The sequence below is a fragment of the Diorhabda carinulata genome, chromosome 6, assembly GCF_026250575.1.
Source record: "Diorhabda carinulata isolate Delta chromosome 6, icDioCari1.1, whole genome shotgun sequence".
Classification (NCBI taxonomy): Eukaryota; Metazoa; Arthropoda; class Insecta; order Coleoptera; family Chrysomelidae; genus Diorhabda; species Diorhabda carinulata.
The window spans coordinates 20923368-20944629 of record NC_079465.1 but is presented as its reverse complement, the minus strand read 5'-3'; the positions used below and the strand labels follow the sequence as shown (position 1 = coordinate 20944629).

General features: G+C 34.4%; 1 protein-coding gene across 2 annotated transcripts; it reads left to right on the top strand.

Moving 5' to 3' along the window:
- Window positions 1-37: 37 nt before the first annotated feature.
- Window positions 38-19378, top strand: LOC130894932 (deubiquitinase DESI2). 2 transcript variants are annotated; one of them, XM_057801979.1, is made up of 5 exons: window positions 38-180; window positions 311-490; window positions 10866-10980; window positions 15014-15155; window positions 18783-19378. In XM_057801979.1, exons 2-5 carry the CDS (start codon window positions 313-315, stop codon window positions 18957-18959), a joined length of 612 nt encoding a protein of 203 aa, XP_057657962.1. In that variant the 5' UTR covers window positions 38-180; window positions 311-312; the 3' UTR covers window positions 18960-19378. The 2 variants fall into 2 exon arrangements, with proteins under 2 accessions (XP_057657962.1, XP_057657961.1); XM_057801978.1 differs by having other exon boundaries at window positions 38-257.
- The last annotated feature ends 1884 nt before the right edge of the window (window positions 19379-21262 follow it).

The following is a 21262-nucleotide window of genomic DNA, read 5'->3' as shown; positions in this document are numbered from 1 at the left end:
TGATTGCTGATGTAAGTTCGATGGCTTTACCATCTTCATAAGAGTTCTTCTGTTTTATTTATATAAATACAAACAGTGAACATCTTTCATTTAAATGTCAAGAGTCAGCTAAAATTTTGTTTGTTAGTCACAATGGAAATATAACCTGTTAAAAAACTAATTATTTCCTCAAACATTTAAGTGAGTGTGTTGGAATGAAATAAATAAAAATAGCGACCACTATTGTTCTTTCAACTTCAACATTAATAATTTTTACAGTAAGCTCTTTCTCTTATGTATCTATTTTAGAACATAACATTTGTATTTTTAGAAATGTTTTCCAATGGTTTGACCTGCAATTTACCGTTTAGTTGTATGAGTGTAAGAGACTCGGGTTCCGATGAATTACTTCCGAATAAAATGTCTCGTGAGCCTGTATTGTTAAATGTGTATGATATGTACAAAATTAATGAATTTACAAGTAATATCGGTCTGGGGGTATTTCATTCCGGTAAGTAAATACTTCTTCAAAAATATATCTATTACAAATAAAACTTTGATTGATATAAAACTTTTGTTAAACAAAAAACAGATATTTTTAACTTGTTTGTTTTGGTATTATTCTACTATACATTTTGTGAATGTTCTTTATAATTAACTAAGAAAATATACATGAATATACGTAAAATCATATAAAAACTGGAACGATACGGAAATTTGCCATAGTTTATTTGTTTTTAATAATAAACATATGCTTAGAAATCACATGTCTATTCTTTAAATTCTTATTGTAAGTTGATATTCCAGACTATAATTTTAGTCATTTGATTAAGCTTAAAGCTCTAGGTTACTTATTAATAAGGAATTTATTCCAATGTCAATATGCACATTTGAAATAACAGTATCTGTATAATTGATAAGTGAATGAGGCAGTTGTTAAGTGATTGTGCCAACCTGTTTACTTGCTTATCAGATATTCAAATATCAAAATAACAATATTTGCATTTATGATGATAAGAACTTAAAATATGTTATCAATATATAGAAGGTTGCTTGTGAATATAATAAACTCTCTTAAAAGTCTGTTGGTTTACCAGAAGAAGCAAATTAGAACAATAAAAATAATGTTCCACAGGGTGGCTTTCTCTAAGATAAATAAATACTTGCACATCCTCATTTATAATGTTCTCTGGTATTTAAGATTGGCGACCTTGTGTAACTTTTTAGGCACATTATACCATAAAATATAAATGAGACTGAACATATTGATATAAATATTTAGTTAGTTGAGGTTATCTTCACTTAACTCATTGGTTTCGAAAGAATTCTATAGTTTTCTCCACAATACTATCAAGCTTCTCATCCTGCTTCTCTTTAACTACATGTTCTATAGCTTTTTGCACATTTTTATCGTAATTTTTTAAAATAATTGCAATAAAAAATGCTGAACATCAATAAGTTTATATGTTATATTGTAGAGAGCCACATATCCTTTTATTTGTACCCAAATAAGCTTGATTAAATTAATTTCCAAGTTTTTGACCATTTAATCAATAGTGTATTTTTTAAAGGATGATGTACTCTACCAGTCAAGAGGTTTTGCCCTCTATACTTTATGGAAAACAACAAATAAAAATAATACAATCCATTTTATTATTTATACTTCAAAGAACATATATAGATAAGAATATAGTAATAAAACTACAACGTGATTAATGCACGAGTTTCATCCGATAATTCCTTGGTTTCACTCATTTTAAAACAGTCTGAATTTGTTAGAACAAAAACCATTCGTTTACGATGGATGGATTATAGGGTGGGCAAAAACTTTTGACCAATATTTATTATAATAGGAGCCTCGCCAATTCTCGTGATATTTCCAAAGAAACATGGTCCATTGTGGATGATCAAGAAATAATGCTACTTCATCGAGCATAATCTCGACTTCACCTTACATTGTGAATGTAGTCAGAAATTTATCAAATTCTATAACTCCTTCTCATGATCCGCTTTCAAATCTCCTTGATGTTAATGCTAACTTACACAGTTTCTTCTTTGTCTGTAGTTTTAGCAGAACTTATTGGTACAATTAATGACATCAAAAATAATTACTCATCTGGAACTGATGGACTTAACATCAAAAATATTTTCGTGTCTACCTAATTGCACATTAAATCACCTTACCACTTTAATTAATGTTTCATTTCAAAATGGCACTTTTCCCAATTGCCTTAAGATGACTATAATTATACCTCTGCATAAAGGAGGAGATAAAAATCAAGCATTGAGTTATCTCCCTGTTGCACTCCTTCCCACATTATCTAAGATAATAGAAAGATTGGTCAAAAAGAGGCTGTTATCATTTCTGTTTAAATATAAAATACTTACTACCCATCAATTTGGGTTTTTAAGTAAGAAATGTAGGCCACGAATTCAAGCATTTCCCTCCGAATTCTTTAATGCAGAACCGATTTATTTGAAATTTTGACAGATGATAGATGTGTATCCAAAAAGCGAGAGGTGTGTGTGCCAACCGTACCCCTCCCCAGGGGTATGCCACTCCTTTTCGGGGGCGGATGTAATGATGCATTTTATCGAAAAAGTGTAATGAACAAAAATGAAGCTTATTAAAAAAACAAAGAAATTGTGCTATATTTCAAGATCTTATGTTATACATAATGCAAGTTATAGATACTTGAATAGCTTTTGTTTTACGTAATTGAGCATTTAACCTCAAATAACGGGAAAAGGGTACATTTTTCAACAAAAAGTCATGGAATACTTTATAAAGAGCTTAAAAAGACATTTCAAATGACCACTGATAAAAGTCGTTTCGACTTAAATTTCAGTGAGATATGATGTAAAATAGTTGAAGATAAAAAATATTGCACTAAAATTAATGCCATTTTGAAAAAAAATGAGCATTTAATAATACTTTTTGTTTATTTAAAAAAAATTTTTTTGCTCATTTTTTCTCCATAACTATAAGAGATACAAAAACAAACAGTCAAATCAAAGTATTTTTTATGATGATTATTTTGCTATATTAATTTTTTTTGTAGCATAAAAATTGACAGAGTTATAACAAAATTAATCTGTCACTATAGTGCAAGGATTGTTTTTCCTCAGCCTTTTGATTGACTCTTTATTAATAAAATGTGGAGGGTCTCAAGCCCTTCTAACATACATAGGCTTGTAGCCCTGAAAATTACTTTTGAAATGGTTGTTTTTAGGATGTGATAGCTTCAAAATTTATGGAGTTACATAAAAAATAAGAAAAAGAAAAAATTTGAATTTTTTTTGTGAATGATATGATATGAAAATGTTTCAAATTTTGGCGCACGGATTTTTTCTGTTGATGCTAAGTTGCCTGTAGGTACATTTGAAGGTACCAAGAGGTGAAGGGGTGGTTCTTAAGGGGTCAGGGTGTAAAGAATTAAAAATTACTTAAAGAAGAGACAAGAAACTTTAATACCAAAAATAATGCAAAATCTAAAAGTTGGCAGTCATTAGATTTATTTTTTTCAGTCTCTGTAAAGGGGTAGTTTTTAAGGGTTGAATAATAAAAATTAATAACCAATCAAATTTTATTAAAATGATATGAATTTTTCTCAGTAAAAATAGAATTGCAATGTGTTAAATCCCCACAAAATTTTTTCCTATATTATTTTCATCAGAAGGGTAGTTTTTAAAGATTTTTAAGGGTTGATACTTCAAAATATATGAATTGTCTATTATATAATATGTTAAGATATTTATGCTGCATAAACGAAAAACATTTGAATTGAAAAAAAGTAGGAAAAACCATAATATTGGTATTTTTCGATAAGGGTTGGTTTTCACCTCTTAAAAACAATTTGCACACCTTGCGACCATGTAGATCTTCATATGAAGGGTAAGATGAGCTTAATTCTAAATTTTCATGAAAATCGGAGCTTCATTAAAGAATTCGGATGTTTGACACCATTTTGAGTTTGATGCCTGCACTAATGCACAAATGATGCTATATTCACCCTCCTAAATAATATGTCTACTCAAGCCTAAACAGTCATCACTCCACTTCAATAATTTTTTATGATTTTTCTAACGCTTTCTATTGTGTTAATAATAATATTTTAATTAACAAATTGCAGTACTACGGTTTCAGGGGAACACCTTTCGCATGGTTTGAATCATACCTTACCAACAGAAGTCAGCTTATACAACGATGTCCACTTGTAAGCCAATAGAATGTGGAGTGCCCCACGGCTCAATACTAGGCCCTATTTTGTTTCTTCTGTTCATAAACATCGCCTATCTAGACTTCAATGGTAAAATATGTTTATATTTGCAGACGACACTAATTACTCGTAAAGGAACCCTGCTCTCACGGCACTTCATAGGACCATATCTAGTGACCTTACCACCCTTAAATCATGTTGGGATTCTGATCTTCTCTTTATCAACGTTTCTAAAACTAAAGTTTTATCATATAAAAACACATTGCTGCCTTTTTTATTAAATAACAGTACCATTGGAACTGTCAAATTCTTAGGGCTTGTTGTGAACAATTTCTTGAAATGGGAATTAACATATTGCCGCTGTATCTAAAAAATTGAGTTCCTCCTGTTTTGCGCTGAGATCAGTTCCCAAAAAACTAAACTTATCCACTTCGTTAACAGTTTATTATCCCCTTATTAAGTCGCATCTCCGATATGCCCTTCTCTTCTGGGGTACGTGTGGTGCGACTCAATTTGAGCGAATCTTCAAATTACAAAAGAGGGCTGTTAGATATTTACTCGGACTAAACAGCATGGCTCACTTCTTTAGAAGATTAAAAACTCTCACTCATGACCTTTACCTACCTACTTCGCGTTCAGAATTAGTTAAGGGCTCAATATTTTACAATGCAAAAAATGCACAATCATTTGCCAATTGAAATCAAATCGATATAATCTTTTCCCGCATTTCGCAATAATTTGAGAGCATATTTACTAGAAAGTGCCTTCTACCCTGTTCTTGTTTAATTTTGCTATGGATGTGTTTTCGGTGAAAGTTGTAGGAAAGATATTCTTCAATACTTGATACCTACTTATTGAAAAAAAAATTGTATGATACGGCTATATAAACGTTAATACATAAGGCTTTTGAGCAATCCCAAACATTTCTCTATTGTTCTGTATTGGAAATATTTTGATTATTCTGTTGTAATATTCAAAATGACCGTATTAAATTTTGAATTAGTAATTGGGTCACTCCTCTTTAATGATAATTTAAAATTTCACATTCGGTAACGCATGTTTAATATATCGTGGACAGCTATGCAAACAAACGATGCAGTCCTTAACAAAGCAAAATCAAATGTTTGTGATTTGATTAACATTAAATGCGGGAAAATTTGGGACACATAAGCGTGGTAGCCGGTTGATTATGATGGGTAAAGTTGAAGGTCCTAGAGGAATTGGAAGGAAACAAGCCTCTTGGTTGAAGAATGGAATGAGATAGAGGAGCAGGATAGTTATTTAGACTAGCCCAAGATAGAGAGAGTTTTGCAATGGCGATCGCCAACGTCAGGTGGACTTGATACGGCACACTAAGAAGAAGAATTGGGTTTTATTACTCTCTCACTCTCTCTCTCTTACATAAAAATATACTCTAAAAATCACCTCAATTCCAGCCAATTGGGAACGCGGAGCACGACCTTTACCTACCCACTTCACGTTCAGAATTAGTTAAGGGCTCAATATTTTACAATGCAAAAAATGCACAATCACTTGCACATTGAAATCAAATAATCTTTTCCTGCATCACGCAGTAAACGACTACTATTCTAATAATAATATTTAATTTCGGACATGCTACATACTGGTTTAATTTTGCTATATACGAGGAGGTACCCAAAAGTAACCGGAATAGCATTGCTGAAACTGTTTTAATGTTGAAAACTGCTTACAAAGTTGATGCTATGGGGAAAAGTGTATGAGTGATTTTCTCGATTTAAAAATGGCGACATGTCGATTGATGACAAACGTCACAAAAGTTTGAAAGAACACAGCACAGACCGTCGACAGACAATTGATCAACCATCTGAATCAGTGGAATATCTTGAAGGTCGACAAACAGGTGACTGGTTTTTCCACCGTGGCAACGCACCTGCACACTCATCCATCACTGTTAGCCAGTTTTTTGTTGAAAATAACATGGTTCCGCTGGCCCACGCACCTTACTCGCCTGACCAGGCTCCGTGCGACTTTTTCTTGTTTCCACGCATGAAAAGGGGCATAAAAGGACGGCGATTTGAAAACATTGCAAACATTAAGAAAAGAACGAGACAGGAGTTTGCAACCATCTCTAAAGATGAGTTCAAACAATGTTACGAACAGTGGAAGCACCGCTGGGACAAATGTATCACTTGTAATAGAGAGTATTTTGAAGGGCATAAGGTTGTTTTGTAAATATTTGTAAATATATAGCATTTACAAAATAATTCCGGTTATTTTTGGGTGTTAAAAATAATACTTTTCTGGTTTGTGTTTAATAATATAGGTATTAGTTTTTTTACTTTCTGGCCTACTGTTAAGATATATGAAAATAAAAAAAAAAAAAAAAGAAGAAGTCAGTTAGTGAGAATCATAGAGAATTATCGAGTATTATTCATCATTAAGGTTAAGATGATATATTAACAAGATTTGTATTGTACATGGAGTTGATAAATAAAAAGTGTATAAGAAGAAAGAGTATAAGTTAATTATTTAAAAAACAACATTGGGTACCCCCTCGTGTATACTAATATGCTATATATATATATATATATATATATATATATATATATATATATATATATATATATATATATATATATATATATAAATATATATATTTATATACTTATATACTAATTATTACCTTTTACTAATTTTGTTACTCATTGTGGTTTTTTTCTGTATATTGAAATTTTATTGTATTTGTATCTTTATTTAGTTTTTTTGTTTGTTTTTTAGTTTTTACAAGCTTTTGTCTACAAATTGTAACAATTTTTTGACAATAAAGAAGATCTCTCTCTCTCTCTCATAACATCGTTATAAAAAATTTTTGAGAATTGATCTTGATCTCTGGTCTAGTCTAATACTCAATAGTGGATCGGTTTCTAACATGAAACAAACTTTTAAATGTTTTCACTCGATGCAGTTTTTTAACGTCAGGCACCAATTTAGTTAATTTTTTTTTTATCATCCATCTCACAATACAGGGTTCCCAGCGACCTGGAAAGTCAGGGAATTGCAAAATGGTCAGGGGAAGTCAGGGAAATTTGGAAATATTCTCTAAAAGTCAGGGAAATTTACAAAAAATTTCAAAAAGTCAGGGAAAATCCTAAAATAAAGTAAAATCTGGAGTAACTCCAGATTTTAGAAAATCCTTGCGCTACGTCTTACCAGATGGCGCTTCTGAAATATTTTGCTGTGTTTCTCACTAGATGGCACCTCTGAAAGAGAATTTGCTGTACTTCTCACTAGATGGCGCCTCTGAAAAGAATTTTTCTCATAACAATTTATTATGCTACAAATTAACCAAATTTATTTTCTCTTTCTAAGTTTTTATTAATTTTTTATAAAAATCAATCTGAAGCTAATTGAAAATGCTTTTAAATTAATTTAATTAATACTAATAATAATGATTAATACTACTATTAATACTATTACTATTAGTAATCCAAGCTGATTTTGCGCGTACCTTTTGGTCAGGGAATTTTTTGAGTTTGGGTCAGGGAAAGTTAGGGAATTTATCAGGCAAATTTTGCTGGGAACCCTGCAATAGGTCTTGTTATTGAGTATAAATTAATATGATTAATTTATATTTCCATTACCTGGATTACGTTGCTTCTGTATTTTAAATTAAGAGCTTTTATCTTTTTCTATATTTGAATATTTATCAAATTTGGCATATCAATTCTATGTTCGAATAATATACGGATTTGTCAAATTACAGAGATGCAATTGATTTGAACGTGCCGAAATTATTCGGTCCATCAATTTTCCTTCTTAATATGTTTGTGAGTAATCTTTCAAAGTTCATTGTTACATCATTATCTGAACTATAAGGTAAATTGATCAAATTGGGTAAATGATAATTAAATTTTCTGAGACAATTTACATAGAATATTCATAATTGCGAGGATATATTGAAAAATTCTTATCCTGATATCCTGCTGTTTATTACAGCAAACCTGCAATGTCTCTAGACCTTTCAAAAAAAATATTTCTTCTTACTCTGCAAACCAGACCTCCACAGCTTTTATTACCTCCTTGTTGGGAGACAATTTACGACGTTTTAAACTTTTTTTCGGTTGAGGAAAGAAATGATAGTCGGACGGCGCCAAATCTGGTGAATAAGAGGGGGCTCCAGTATTTCAAACCGTAAATCACGACATAGGCGTTGTCCTGCCAAAATAAAACACCTTTGGATAGCTTTTCGCGTCTTTTCTCTTTAATTTTTTCCCGTAGAGTGGTCAGTAATGTCGAATAGTTATCACCAGTTATTGTTCTACTCTTATCCAAATAATCAATCATGATTACTCCATGGCAATCCCAAAAAACTGAAGCAAGTACTTTTCCAACAGATTTTTGGACACGAAACTTCTTAGGTCTCGGAGAACCAGAGTGTCGCCATTCCATCGACTGATGCTTTGTTTCTGGATCGTTGAAATGTACCCAAGTCTCATCCATAGTAACAATTCGTTTTAAGGAGTCTACATCGTTTTCTCACACTTCTAATAAGTTATTGTTCGTTGCTATGGTAACGCAATATTTTGTTTATGCATGGAACTGGTCTAGGCTAACTGGATGTCAAAACATCCTCGTATAATGAAGATAACTTGTTAACCTAATGTTCAAGAAAATATTTCAATATAAATACAAAAATCACTTATTGCAGTTTGCCCACGACCTGAAGTTAAGTCTTTTTACAGCACCTTTGTAGTAAAACTCATTCATCAACTTACAGTAGATCATTTTATAAAATTTTAGACCTACTCCACGTTCAGAATTAGTTACGGGTTCAAAATTTGGCAATGCAAAAAAAATGCACAATCACTTGCCAATTGAAATCAAATCGATATATACTATTTTCCCGCATTCCGCAATATTTTGAGGGCGTATTTACTAGAAAGTGCCTTCTACTCTGTAAAGTTATTTTTACTTTTTATTTTTCACAACAAACAACAATTTTTTTGACAATAAAGCATTTCTCTCTCTTTCCATCCAACAATGGGCAGAATAGACTGCTAAAAAATGATGATGAAGATGTAGCGATGACATATTTACCTTATTTTCGTTGATTAAAGATAATTTAAAAAAGGAAATTAATGAAATTGTTGCTGTTATAACTTTTTATTTTAGAAATTATCAGTCACTCATTTATTATACAATATGATGTGTACCTAGCAGGTGTTGATAATGGAAAATATTTGTCATCGTCATAAAACTTATGATCGATTTGTATCAGTGTAATTTTATTGAATTCAATTCTGCTGACTGAACATAATCGTGAAGTTATCCAGACTATTTTTATAACTGTTTATAGTATCGTATATCCTATGATTGTAATAAGTGAAATCAAGTTGCGATAGTGGATAATACAGGGTGTCCAGTGGCAAAATTACGATTTAAAATCTATATAATAAAAAAAAATACAGAAAATATGCATTTCCAGTTTAAATCAATACAAGGTAAACAAATGCGGGTTTTATTTTTTTTTTAATTACATCGACCAAATGTTGGCCGTTACGTCGGATACATTCTTGGATTCTGGCTTCGCTATTTCTTGCCTCTCGCTGGAGAAGTTCCGCCAAGATGCCATTGACTCTGCGAACGATATTTTCTTTCAGTTCAGAGATTGTCGCCGGGTTTGTACCGTACTTTTGAGATACCCCCATAGAAAAAAGTCCATGGGGGTAAGATCCGGGGACCTGGGTGGTAAAGCGATATCACCGAAACGGGTTATCAATTTGCTAGTGAAGAAATCACGAAGCAGCGCCATGGTCTCCCTAGCACTATGAGGCGTAGCGCCATCTTGCTGAAACCATGCCTATAAATTGAAGGCAGAAAGTTCTCTCAATGTTGGAAATAAATAATCGTTAATATTCGCCTATAAGCAACACAATTTACGGAAATTGCTTGCCCTTGACGATTTACAATAAAATTATTCCCTTGATTGGGAACGCACACCAAACCGTCACTTTGGGACTGTTGGGGTTGTTTTAAGGGAGGGTTTTATCGACAATTTTGCTTGTTTACACTTCCATTCAAATGAAAATGGGTTTCATCACTCCAAAAGATAGTGTTCATTGTACGAAATAATGCTTCAACATTGTCTCACAGAAATTGTGATCATTAGGCTTAAGCGCTTGCACAATTTGAATTTTAAACGGATGAAATTTAAGATCTTTCTTCAATAAACTATAGTTTTTGGAAGTCCCAAGGTAGCGAACGGACTGACGCGGATTGTCGCGCAAACTTGCCGCGACGAGTTCATTCCTTATCGACGTCCTGCTCGGTCCCGGTCGTCGGTTGTTTTCTGTTGAACTCGTTGCTTGGAACCTTGACGTGTTCCAACCAAATCTTCACTTGGGGCGTCACCTTATATTGTAACGAGAGCAAAATCTTCGACGAGCAATTGCACACGAATCATTGGTTTTGAAATACGCTTCGATTGCAAACGCACGTTGTCACCCGTCCACTGCAACATCACGCACGAATGATGATACCCCCCTCGCCCCAGCGCTCAATGGTTACGGAGAAATCCGAAATTCAAATCTTAATTCTGCCACAGGACATCCTTAAAATACTGCGAAAATTCAATTGTGAATCCCTTTACTTTCTATGTTATCCTCGGTCTTTGTTTAATTTCAGGCGTTGAAATATATGGTACTGAGTATGCTTACGGCGGACATCAGTATTCATTCACAGGAATCTTTGAAAATATACCTAGGGATGAAAAAGAATTAGGAGAACAGTTCAGATTTAGGTAATGTTTGTAAATTTTTTTAAAAACTATCTGATTGTATGCTGATTATGACAACAAGGTAAAAAATTGGTCACTCTAATCGCCGTTAATCTTAAAAAGAAGTACAACACTTCTTAGCCAAATGAGGCCGTATTTGCTTGATTTCTTCGCTCAAACGTTACAATAAGCTCACATAATACTCTGATACTTTGATGGTTTTTCCTTTCTAAAGATGGCCAATGAAAATTATCCAATGCTTATCCCAAAAAACCGACGCCATGACCTTGTCTGCAGATGGAACGGTCTTTTCCTGCTTTTCGGACCGTTGTTTCTTCATCTTCACGAAGTTGTTTTTGTTCCATTGCCAGCAAACGCGGCACACATCTTACATTTGCAGTTAATATGCGATGTACCGCACTCTTTGAAATGCCTACTATGTATGCTAGCTCGCGCACTTTCAGTCGATGATCATCCAGTGGATTTCTGGAGTTGTCACCTCATTCGGTCGACACTGCGCTGCTGGTCTTCGCAGATCATACAGTCTCGTCTAAACTTTGCTACCCAATATTTTACTGTTGATAAAGAAGGAGCAGTATCACTCACAGTAGAATCTAGTTCAGCTTCTCAAATAAAACTATTGTATGACTTAACGATGACCAATTTTTCCATGTTTACAAATTCACTAAAAACTTTCACTATTGATGGCTGTCAAACAAATACTAAACAACGTGGCGTCTTCAAACTTGAAACATATGCTATATAGATTGTGTACTTGCTAATACAGTGGTATTTTGTCCAGCAACTACTGCCATCTCTAGGTCAGGCCAGGTACTTCTGGGGTCCTAGTATTTCAACTAGTATATCTCAAATCTTACGTGTTGAAAGTAATAGTGACAAGTTTTGGCTCGTTTTTGCTTAGTCTGTCGTGAATATGGTTCTTAATTAACGCATTTACATCACGTTTTGTTGCAAGTTGGAAAAAAGTGCTAAAAAAGCTAACAAAATATTGAAATATGTCTTGGTGATGGTGGAAAAACTATTTACAAGTGGTATGACCGATTTAAAAGTGAAAATGAATCAGTTAAAAGAACGAGAAACGGTTGGGACGTCTTTTGACTTCTAAAATAGATGAAAATGTGTAAACAAAAGGTTACCGGAACCTACAAGATGGTTCATCGTTCATCGTGACCATGCTTCATGCTACAAGTCGCTTTTAATCCTTATCCTTACACGTCAGATTTGGGACTATGCGATTCTTGGCTCTTGCTGTTTAACGTGCATCAGAGAAGTTTTGACAAGTCTTCTTTATGATTTAGCAATAAGTACTAGGGCTGTTTTTTTGCAACCTCCGATATTCTATAAATAAAAGACAACTTCATATAAAATTATAGTTTTATTACCAAAAAATTGATACACTAACGGTTACTTTACGACATAATCACCGAAGACATTTGTCATATCTGTGGACAAGCTTTTCAATACCCTCATCAAAAAAAGTTGCAGCCAATGAATTCAAGTAGAGTACAAAACAGACATTGAGTCTACTGGAAATTCAGTAGACAAAGCAGTAATGGTGAACCTGCGGTTTTCTTTAACCATTCTGTCAACTCGTTGAACCAGGTCATCTGAAACGACAGATTTGCGTCCTTGGCCCCCTTCATCATGCACATCATTAAGGCCATCTTTAAACTTTCGACACCATCACTCATGAAGCTTTCCTCATACACACGACTCATTCTCCGATGGATTTCTGCAGCAATATGTCCTTCAGCCTGTAGAAAACGAATCACACTTGGCGGGATCATCAACAATGGCGGACATGTTTACGTGGCTGCAGCACAACGCCGACTGACGCCCGAATGTCAACAATGGCGAAGTGTGTTATGCCGAAAGCTTCGCAGTCGCCTACAGCGCATGTTTGCTTTCTTCTGCCCGCGTAGCGTCTGCACGGAGCGATCGGAGGTTGAAAAAAAAAGGCCCTCGTATATCTCCTACCTTTTACTCATCCAAGTGTGACTGCTTTCCCAACTGCTATCTTCTTGTTCTAAGAACTTGCAGTTAAACTGGCTTATTCATTCGCTGTAGCACTCGGATTCAACTAGGACTGTTTTTTTTAGACATAAACTCGTGCTTGCTTTGATTATATTTATTCACTAACTATTGCACATTATAGATATAGACAATGAGTCATCATCATCATCATCAAGCCTTTTAATCCTTTGGATTATGGCTTTTGCTTTTAGCGCTTTAAAATCATTTTTTGAGGTGGATTACTCCTCGTTCTATATTTTTGTTTTCTTTATAGTTTATCGTTTGTCTTGGCTGCTTTTGTTATTATTTTCCATTCCTTTCAGTTCCGTCATTTTGTCCTCCAGTTCTCTATATAAAGTGCTCTTATGTCCTCCTATATTTCGTTCCTCCAAGTCTTTCTCGGTCTGCCTCTTCTCCTTGACCACAATGGGCTTATTCTTTTCATCATTTCAGTTGATTTTCCTCTCATCATATCCCCAGCCCAGTTCAGCCTTTGTGCTTTTCTGTATTTCACTATATCTTCCTTCTCCAGCTCTTTCTCTATGTCCTCGTTTTTCTCTGCTCTCCTTTCTCACTCCTTTGTTATGTTTGGACCTGTTATAGTTCTCTCGGTTCTTTCAAGTTCTTCTTCCCTTTTTTTTGTTTATTGTTGTTTCCATCGCATACGTGATTAGTGGTCTTATTAGGGTTTTTTATTTTGTTTTGGTTGGTTAAGTTTTTGTTTTCTTAATAGGTTTTTGTTTCTTCCACAGGCTTGAAAGACTTTTTGTATTCTTTCCTCTATCGTGTTTCTGGTTATTTGTCCCAAAGATATTCCTAGTTAGTCAAAGGATCATATATTTTGTTTTTTCTGCATTTATTGCGTGCTTCTTCTTCTTCTGATTTGTTGATCACCTCCCTCTGTCCATTTGCTATCATCTACGTATGCTACTATCTGTATTACGTCTGTTATAATTTTCTTATTCTGTAATCCTACCTTCCTCACAATGCCTTCAAATATTATATTTTGGTATGGATTAATCCTCCTGTGGTTCTTATCCCTCTCTAACGTTTAACGATGTGGAGCCACGACATCCTCTTTACTTTACTTCATTCTATCTTTCTTTCTTTCACATGTCCCAGGTATGCTATTTTCTTGCGTTCTAACGTGCCCAGCAATTCATTCTCCTTAGAATTTATTCGTTGGTTTTTCTTGGCGTCTATGGAACTCTCAAAATTCTTCGGTAGATACCGTACAATAGCACGGGCCATTTTGTGAATCTTATTCTTAGGTTGAGGTCAAAGTCATAGTTCGTAAACACGTTTTTGAATTTCATGAATGATCTTCTTGCTTTTTCTATCCGGCACTATAAACCGACTGAGTATTCCAACTATGTTAAGGAGCCTTTGGAGGTCGTTCATGTTATCTGCGATCAGGACTGTGAGACCGGTATATCGTATAGTGGTGATACCTCGGCATATCTAATTGTTGACCCTCGAGGGATTCTTGAAAGATGTTTTCCGATGAAACATACACTCACCTGTCGATTTCCGGGTCGGAATCGCCCCCGCGGTCCTCCATCTTGGTTCAGTAATGCCAACTACCTGATCTAAAAACGATAATCGGTCAAAAGTGATTGTCAAAGGAAAATAGAGGTAGCATCCGTCGGGCAACTCTAGTTAAGAGACGTTACAAATAATAATTTCGCCATCTCCACACCATGGGCATCTCGGACGATCCGGATTGCCGTTGGTGCGTGGAGGAGGACGAAACCGCAGAGCACGTTATCTGCGAGTATCCTGAACATACTCGAGCGCGGTTTAAACGCCTGAGCAAACCTTACAGCTTGTCTAATACCATCAAAGGGTGCAAGTTGAAGCGCCTTGCTTCTTAAAGGACATCGGCCTTTGGTAACGTCAAGTGAGGCGCGAAAGGCCAATCTGAAGGCTCGCCCACAACTATGAACTATGAAATAATAATTTTATTCTAAATTTATGATCTATTAAAACTGGGATAATTAATTTTTTAATATCTAATTTCCAGACAAACAATTCACATAGGCTATACAGATTTTACGGAAGAAGATGTTAAAAGAATTATTAATGAATTAGGAAAAGAATTTAGAGGAGACCGTTATCATCTTATGAATAATAATTGTAATCATTTTTCAGGAGCCTTTTGTAAAGTAAGTGGGAATTGTATCAATATTTTATGAAATTGGACGTTTCTCCAAAATCTTAATTATCGATCTCCTCATATTCTAGTCAATCTCTAATCAACAGTAAAGTAACGTAAAGGTTCAGGTTTCGTCTTATCTACAATGCTTTCTAGATACCATAAAAAAATCTAAAGGCGATAAATTGGGAGATTTGACTGGCCACTCTATTGTGCCATCTTTTTCTTGGAAAACTTTGATCAAATTATTTCAAACAGCAAAGGAGTGTGTCGATGGATCAACTTGACCAGAAATCTAATTATTAGTAATATTTTGTTAATTTATAATACATAAATTCTAAGGAATTCAATTAGCAACGTGAATGCTAGAGGAAGCTATTTAATATATGAGGGCCGCTTTTTTTTTCAACCTCCGATCGCTCCGTGCTGAGGCTATGCGGGCAGAAGAAAGCGAGCATACGCTATAGGTGACTGCGAAGCTCTCGCACTACACACTCCGTTAATATTGAAGCGTCAGTCGGCGTTGTGCTACAGCCACGTAAACATGTCCGCCATTATTGATGATCCCGCCAAGTTTGATTCGTTTTCTACAGGCTGAAGGATCCACATTATTCACAAAATGCTACGTATGGCCCGTGTTATTGTACGTTATGGAAGACTGGACATCATGAACAGATTGGAGGCATTTGAGATGTGGATCTACCGAAGAATTTTGAGAGTTCCATGGACGGCAAGGAAAACCAACGAATAAATTCTAGGGAGAATGAATTGCTGGGCACGTTAGAACGCAAGAAAATAGCCTACCTGGGACATGTGAAAGAAAGATAGAGTGAAGTAAGGGAAGGGGCAGCAGAAAGAGGATGTCGTGGCTCCACATCATTAAACATTAGAGAAGGATAAGAACCTCAGGAGGATTAATATATACCACCATATAATATTGGAAGGCATTGTGAAAAAGGCAGGATTACAGAATAAGAACATTATAACAGACGTAACACAGATAGTAGCATAAGCAGATGAAGAAAAAACAAAATATATGATCCTTTAACTAACTAGGAATAACGTTGAGACAAATGACGAGAAACAGGATAAAGGAAAGAATACAAGAAGGCTATCAAACCTTTGGAAGAAACAAAAACCAACCAAACAGAACAAAATAAAAATGTACAAAACCCTAATAAGACCACTAATCACGTATGCGATGGAAGCAACAGTAATAAACAAAAGAGAAGAAGAACTTAAAAGAACCGACAGAAAGATAATGAGAACCATAACAGGTCCAAACATAACACAGCCAAGACAAACGATAAACTATAAAGAAAACAAAAATAGAGAACGAGGAGTAATCCACCTCAAAAAATGATTTTAAAGCGCTAAAAACGAAAGCCATAATCCAAAGGATTAAAAGGCTTGATGATGATGACTCATTGTCTATGTCTATAATGTGCAATAGTTAGTGAATAAATATAATCAAAGCAAGCACGAGTTTATGTCTAAAAAAACAGTCCTAGTTGAATCCGAGTGCTACAGCGAATGAATAAGCCAGTTTAACTGCAAGTTCTTAGGACAAGAAGATAGCAGTTGGGAAAGCAGTCACACTTGGATGAGTAAAAGGAGATATACGAGGGCCGTTTGTTTTTCAACCTCCGATCGCTCCGTGCAGACGCTACGCGGGCACAAGAAAGCAGACATGCGCTGTAGGCGTCTGCGAAGCTTTCGGCATAACATATTTCGCCATTGTTGACATTCAGGCGTCAGTCAGCGTTGTGCTACAGCCACGTAAACATGTCCGCCATTATTGATGATCCTGCCAAGTGTGATTCGTTTTCTACAGGCTGAAGGCTATAGTGCTGCAGAAATCCATCGGAGAATAAGTCGTGTGTATGGGGAAAACTTCATGAGTGATGGTGTCGAAAGTTTAAAGATAGCCGTAATGATGTACATGATGAAGGGGGCCAAGAACGCAAATCTGTCGTCTCAGATGACCTGGTCCAAAGAGTTGGTAGATTTACCACCACTGCTTTGTCTATGGTTTTGTACTCAACTTAAATTCATTGGCGGCAACTTTCTTTGAAGAGGGTAGTATTGAAAACTTTGAAACATGCACCAAACTACTCGTAAGTAAACTAATTTTGAGTAAAATAGAGAAAATGGCATATATTTTTTCTATCTCGAGATATTTCAAGAAATGTGTAAACGACGAGATTTTTTTTTCCAAACATTTCTTAGGTTGAACCGTCCAAACGGAAATCAAAGTCACTCGGCACATGTATGTTTAACATTTTTAGTCCGAGAGCCGGCTGTGTAAAAGTCCTATGAATCATTTTTGGGGTATGAACAATAAAACCATAGGTCTAGAGGTCGACACCCAAGTTGCTTGATTTTTCCCGCATGCAAAATTATGACATCACTTCCGGTTTTTATTTTAGATGTAATTGTAATTTATGAAATACATCAAGAAAATTTATGTCAAACGATAGTACATGATGAGTAGAAAAGAAATATCAAGAATCGAAAAGCTCTCTTTATTTTTTCCCTGAGTCGACCACCATTAAAAATATTTTTTTTAATTTATCTTAAGCTATCGAATCAATTGATTTCTTTACGATTTACTGAAACTAGAACCTCTTAAATGACTGAAAAAAATTGTTCAACATCTTTTATTTATCCACATCCAACTGCCGACTTAGTTTAAAGAATCAATGAGCTCTAACTCATACATTCCATGTCTATTTTTAATTATTTACATTTATCTTTTCCAAATACATTACTACATTACAATTTTTGAAATACTTCCTGTACATTTTTCTATTTCTTGTTAACATTTAAGTATTTAAGAAAGTATTTTGCATTTCTACTTTAAGTCCAGTTAGCCGTGTCGTTCCTCAAAGGAGAAAACAACTACTTTCCTGGCTAATACCACGAACAATATTCAATTACATCTCATTTAAAGAACGTGATGTCATTGTCAATCCGAAATTGACATCTGTAATTACAAGGAGAGGGTCGTAACCACTGACTAGATTCGATGTTGTTACGTCGTAACGACCTGTCATTCGGTGTTTCTAATTCGAACTGGAGACCCAGATAGTCGGTGTTGCTATTTGATTCATGTAGTTAAACATTCCTCAGTAGACGGCTTCTAGCATCATCTTCACTTCCACTTATGTTTTTTAATTTCGAGCATGCCTAATAATTTAATTCACATATCGCCGTCTACGGCTAGAGATCTATTTGACCTAATGGTTAGCAGTTGGCGTCTACTGAGGAATGTTTAACTACATGATTCAGTAGCAGCGCTGGCTGGCTGTGTCTTCAGGTCGGATTAGAGACACCGAACGAGAGGTCGTTACGTCACTCTGAAGAGATGTGACAACGTCGAAACTAGTCAGTGTTATGACCATTTCGTTCTTCGGAGGAGATGTAATTCAATATTCTTCGTGGTACTTGCCAGGAAAGTAGTTGTTTTCTCCTTTGAGGAACGGCAAGTGAACAATTTTTTTTTTTCAATTTTCCTCAAAAATTATCTTTAACTGAACAGTCAATAACTAGTGGTATTTAACAGTTCTAATCTTTACTTTTACGTGAATTATTGTTGCACTGATACTTGTTATAAACATATTTTTATTGTATTTAGATTCTAAGCGGACAAGATATTCCTCCATGGGTAAATAGACTGGCATATTTCAGTAGTTGGGTACCATTTTTGGAACGCTGCCTACCAAAAGAATGGTTGATGCCGATGGCGTTACAGCATTCAATAAATTGTCGACAAGATTCAACGTGTTCAGATGCCTCTACATCGCCGTTTTAATCCAAAACGGAACCAGAGGGTTCTTTCGGAAAACAATTTTGTTTATTTTTTACCGTCTATATATTCATTATATTTAACAATAATTTTAATTTTTCGAACTGATCTTTTATAATTTATACGATTTTTGAAATATATGCCAACTAATAGAAAAAAATGATTATAATAAAAATTTCGTAAAAAATATCGAATACTCGATGTGGATCAATTATTACAATTTTAATATCACCCTGGAAGATGGTAATAAAACTATTTTAAATTAGAAGCAGTTTCGATTTTTCTATTTTTATTACAATAATTGATCAACGGAATTGGATATTTGACGAAATTCATAACAGACTATGCATTTTTTTTATTTTATATTCTTTAATATATGGTATGTTGCGTATAGTATTTTACAATACACACCTTTTTTTAAGTCACTTTAGAATTTATATTATTTATATCCTTTACCGTGTTTCTTCCTTTACATTATCACACAATCGTATTCCCATGACAGATTTTTTTGGAGTTTTCACTTTCCTGTCAAGAAACGCTCAAACTCAACTCGAAAGATCTATTGTGTCACCTCTTCGCTAAAGCTAGTGTGGACATATAAAAGAGGTATAAAACTGAAGTTTCCTATCATGAAACGTTAATGAAAGTATACCATAGAGTGCGAATTTTATTAAACTTACAGCAAAAAATTGAATTACAGTAATTTTCAGCGAAATAATAGCAAAATGTACAGTTATTGGTCTTAAATTTTATAGTTATTGGACTCTGATTGATTTTCAAAATTCATCCACTAAGTTAAGTATCATGAAACGTTAATGAAAGTATACCATAGTGTGCGAATTTTATTAAACTTTCAGCAAAAAATTGAATTACAATAATTTTCAGCGAAGTAATAGCAAAATGTACAGTTATTGGTCATAATTTTTATAGTTATTGGACAATATTTTGTTAATCTTTTGTAAGGTATTAATAAGAGTATTCCTCCTGTCCAAGACCTATACCTAACCTTTTGGTTATACACTAAAAATTGGCTTGTGTCTGACGAATATAAATTTCATATAATTCACCAATTTCTTTGACATATTGCGTATTGACAAATATTTTTACCTCTCCTTCTTCTAATCTATCTACATTAATCTGTGATTGATTTAATAATTTCAATTTCTAACATTTTTTGATAATATGTCCATTTGAAGCTGTTGATAAAATAACAATGCTTATTATCCTATAGAAACTGGTCAAAGCTGTCCATAATTTCATGCTAATAGTATCGAATGAAATTAATAAACATCTATGTGAATTCTGTGAGAAATAGGAAAAATCTTATGTACTTCACGTGGTTGTAACTAAATCGATCTCGTCTAGTAAATATCGTCACTTGTACTATAAATAACGTTGTCCTTAAAGAACCAATTGTAGTAAAAATTTTATTTTTATTATATTTTAAATAAACTTTGGTTTACAAAATAGCTATTTTCCTAACAAGTGCGGAGAGTGATACTTTCCCGCACGCGACTGCAGTTGTCCCGCACGACGCGGTGCGGAGATCGGTCAAGTGCGGGAAAGACACTTTACGCATGAGTTAGGAACATTATTTTTTCTACGACCGTATATACAAAAAAGTATACCAACCCATTTTTCAAAAATTATTTTATTCCAACAAACATAATAATATACAAAATTTTAACTAAAAACTACTAATTATTATAAATATTAATATTGAAAACACAATTTGTTGTATTCTGTAGACTAGTAAGAATTGCCGGCCCAGTGGAGTTATTTGGTTTCAACTGGAAGGTAGATGACGTCGGTGAGGATGGCATCGGTTGCAGGTCGCATAAAGAAGACGATGACGATGACGGTGACGTCATTTGTAGAACAGAGAAACTTTTTACCATCGAATAGCGGGACCATAATGTATTAGATTTCAAAATCTTACTTAGGTCTGAAAAATTCGCCAGAAATACCTCTTCCTTATAAGTTTTGGCCCCTTTCTCCTTATACCATGTAACAAAATGGTCGTATTGCTTCTCATACTTTAGTCTGGATTTGGCAGGTAACAGCTCGGAATTAGCTTCATTTGATGTCTTCTAAATGGCTTCGGGAAGTTCTTCGTCGGATGAATCCATTAATATTATTTTATCGGATTCGGTTTAATGTGGTTTAATTCAGAATTTGTTCTTATTTGGTCACTTCCAAGACGTTTTGAACAACTTTGACGTTTTAGTAACAATTACACGCTTGGGTTGTCATAGCAACTAGTGCGGGAAAGTGACACTTTCAAAACTAAAATGCGTGCGGGAAAGTGG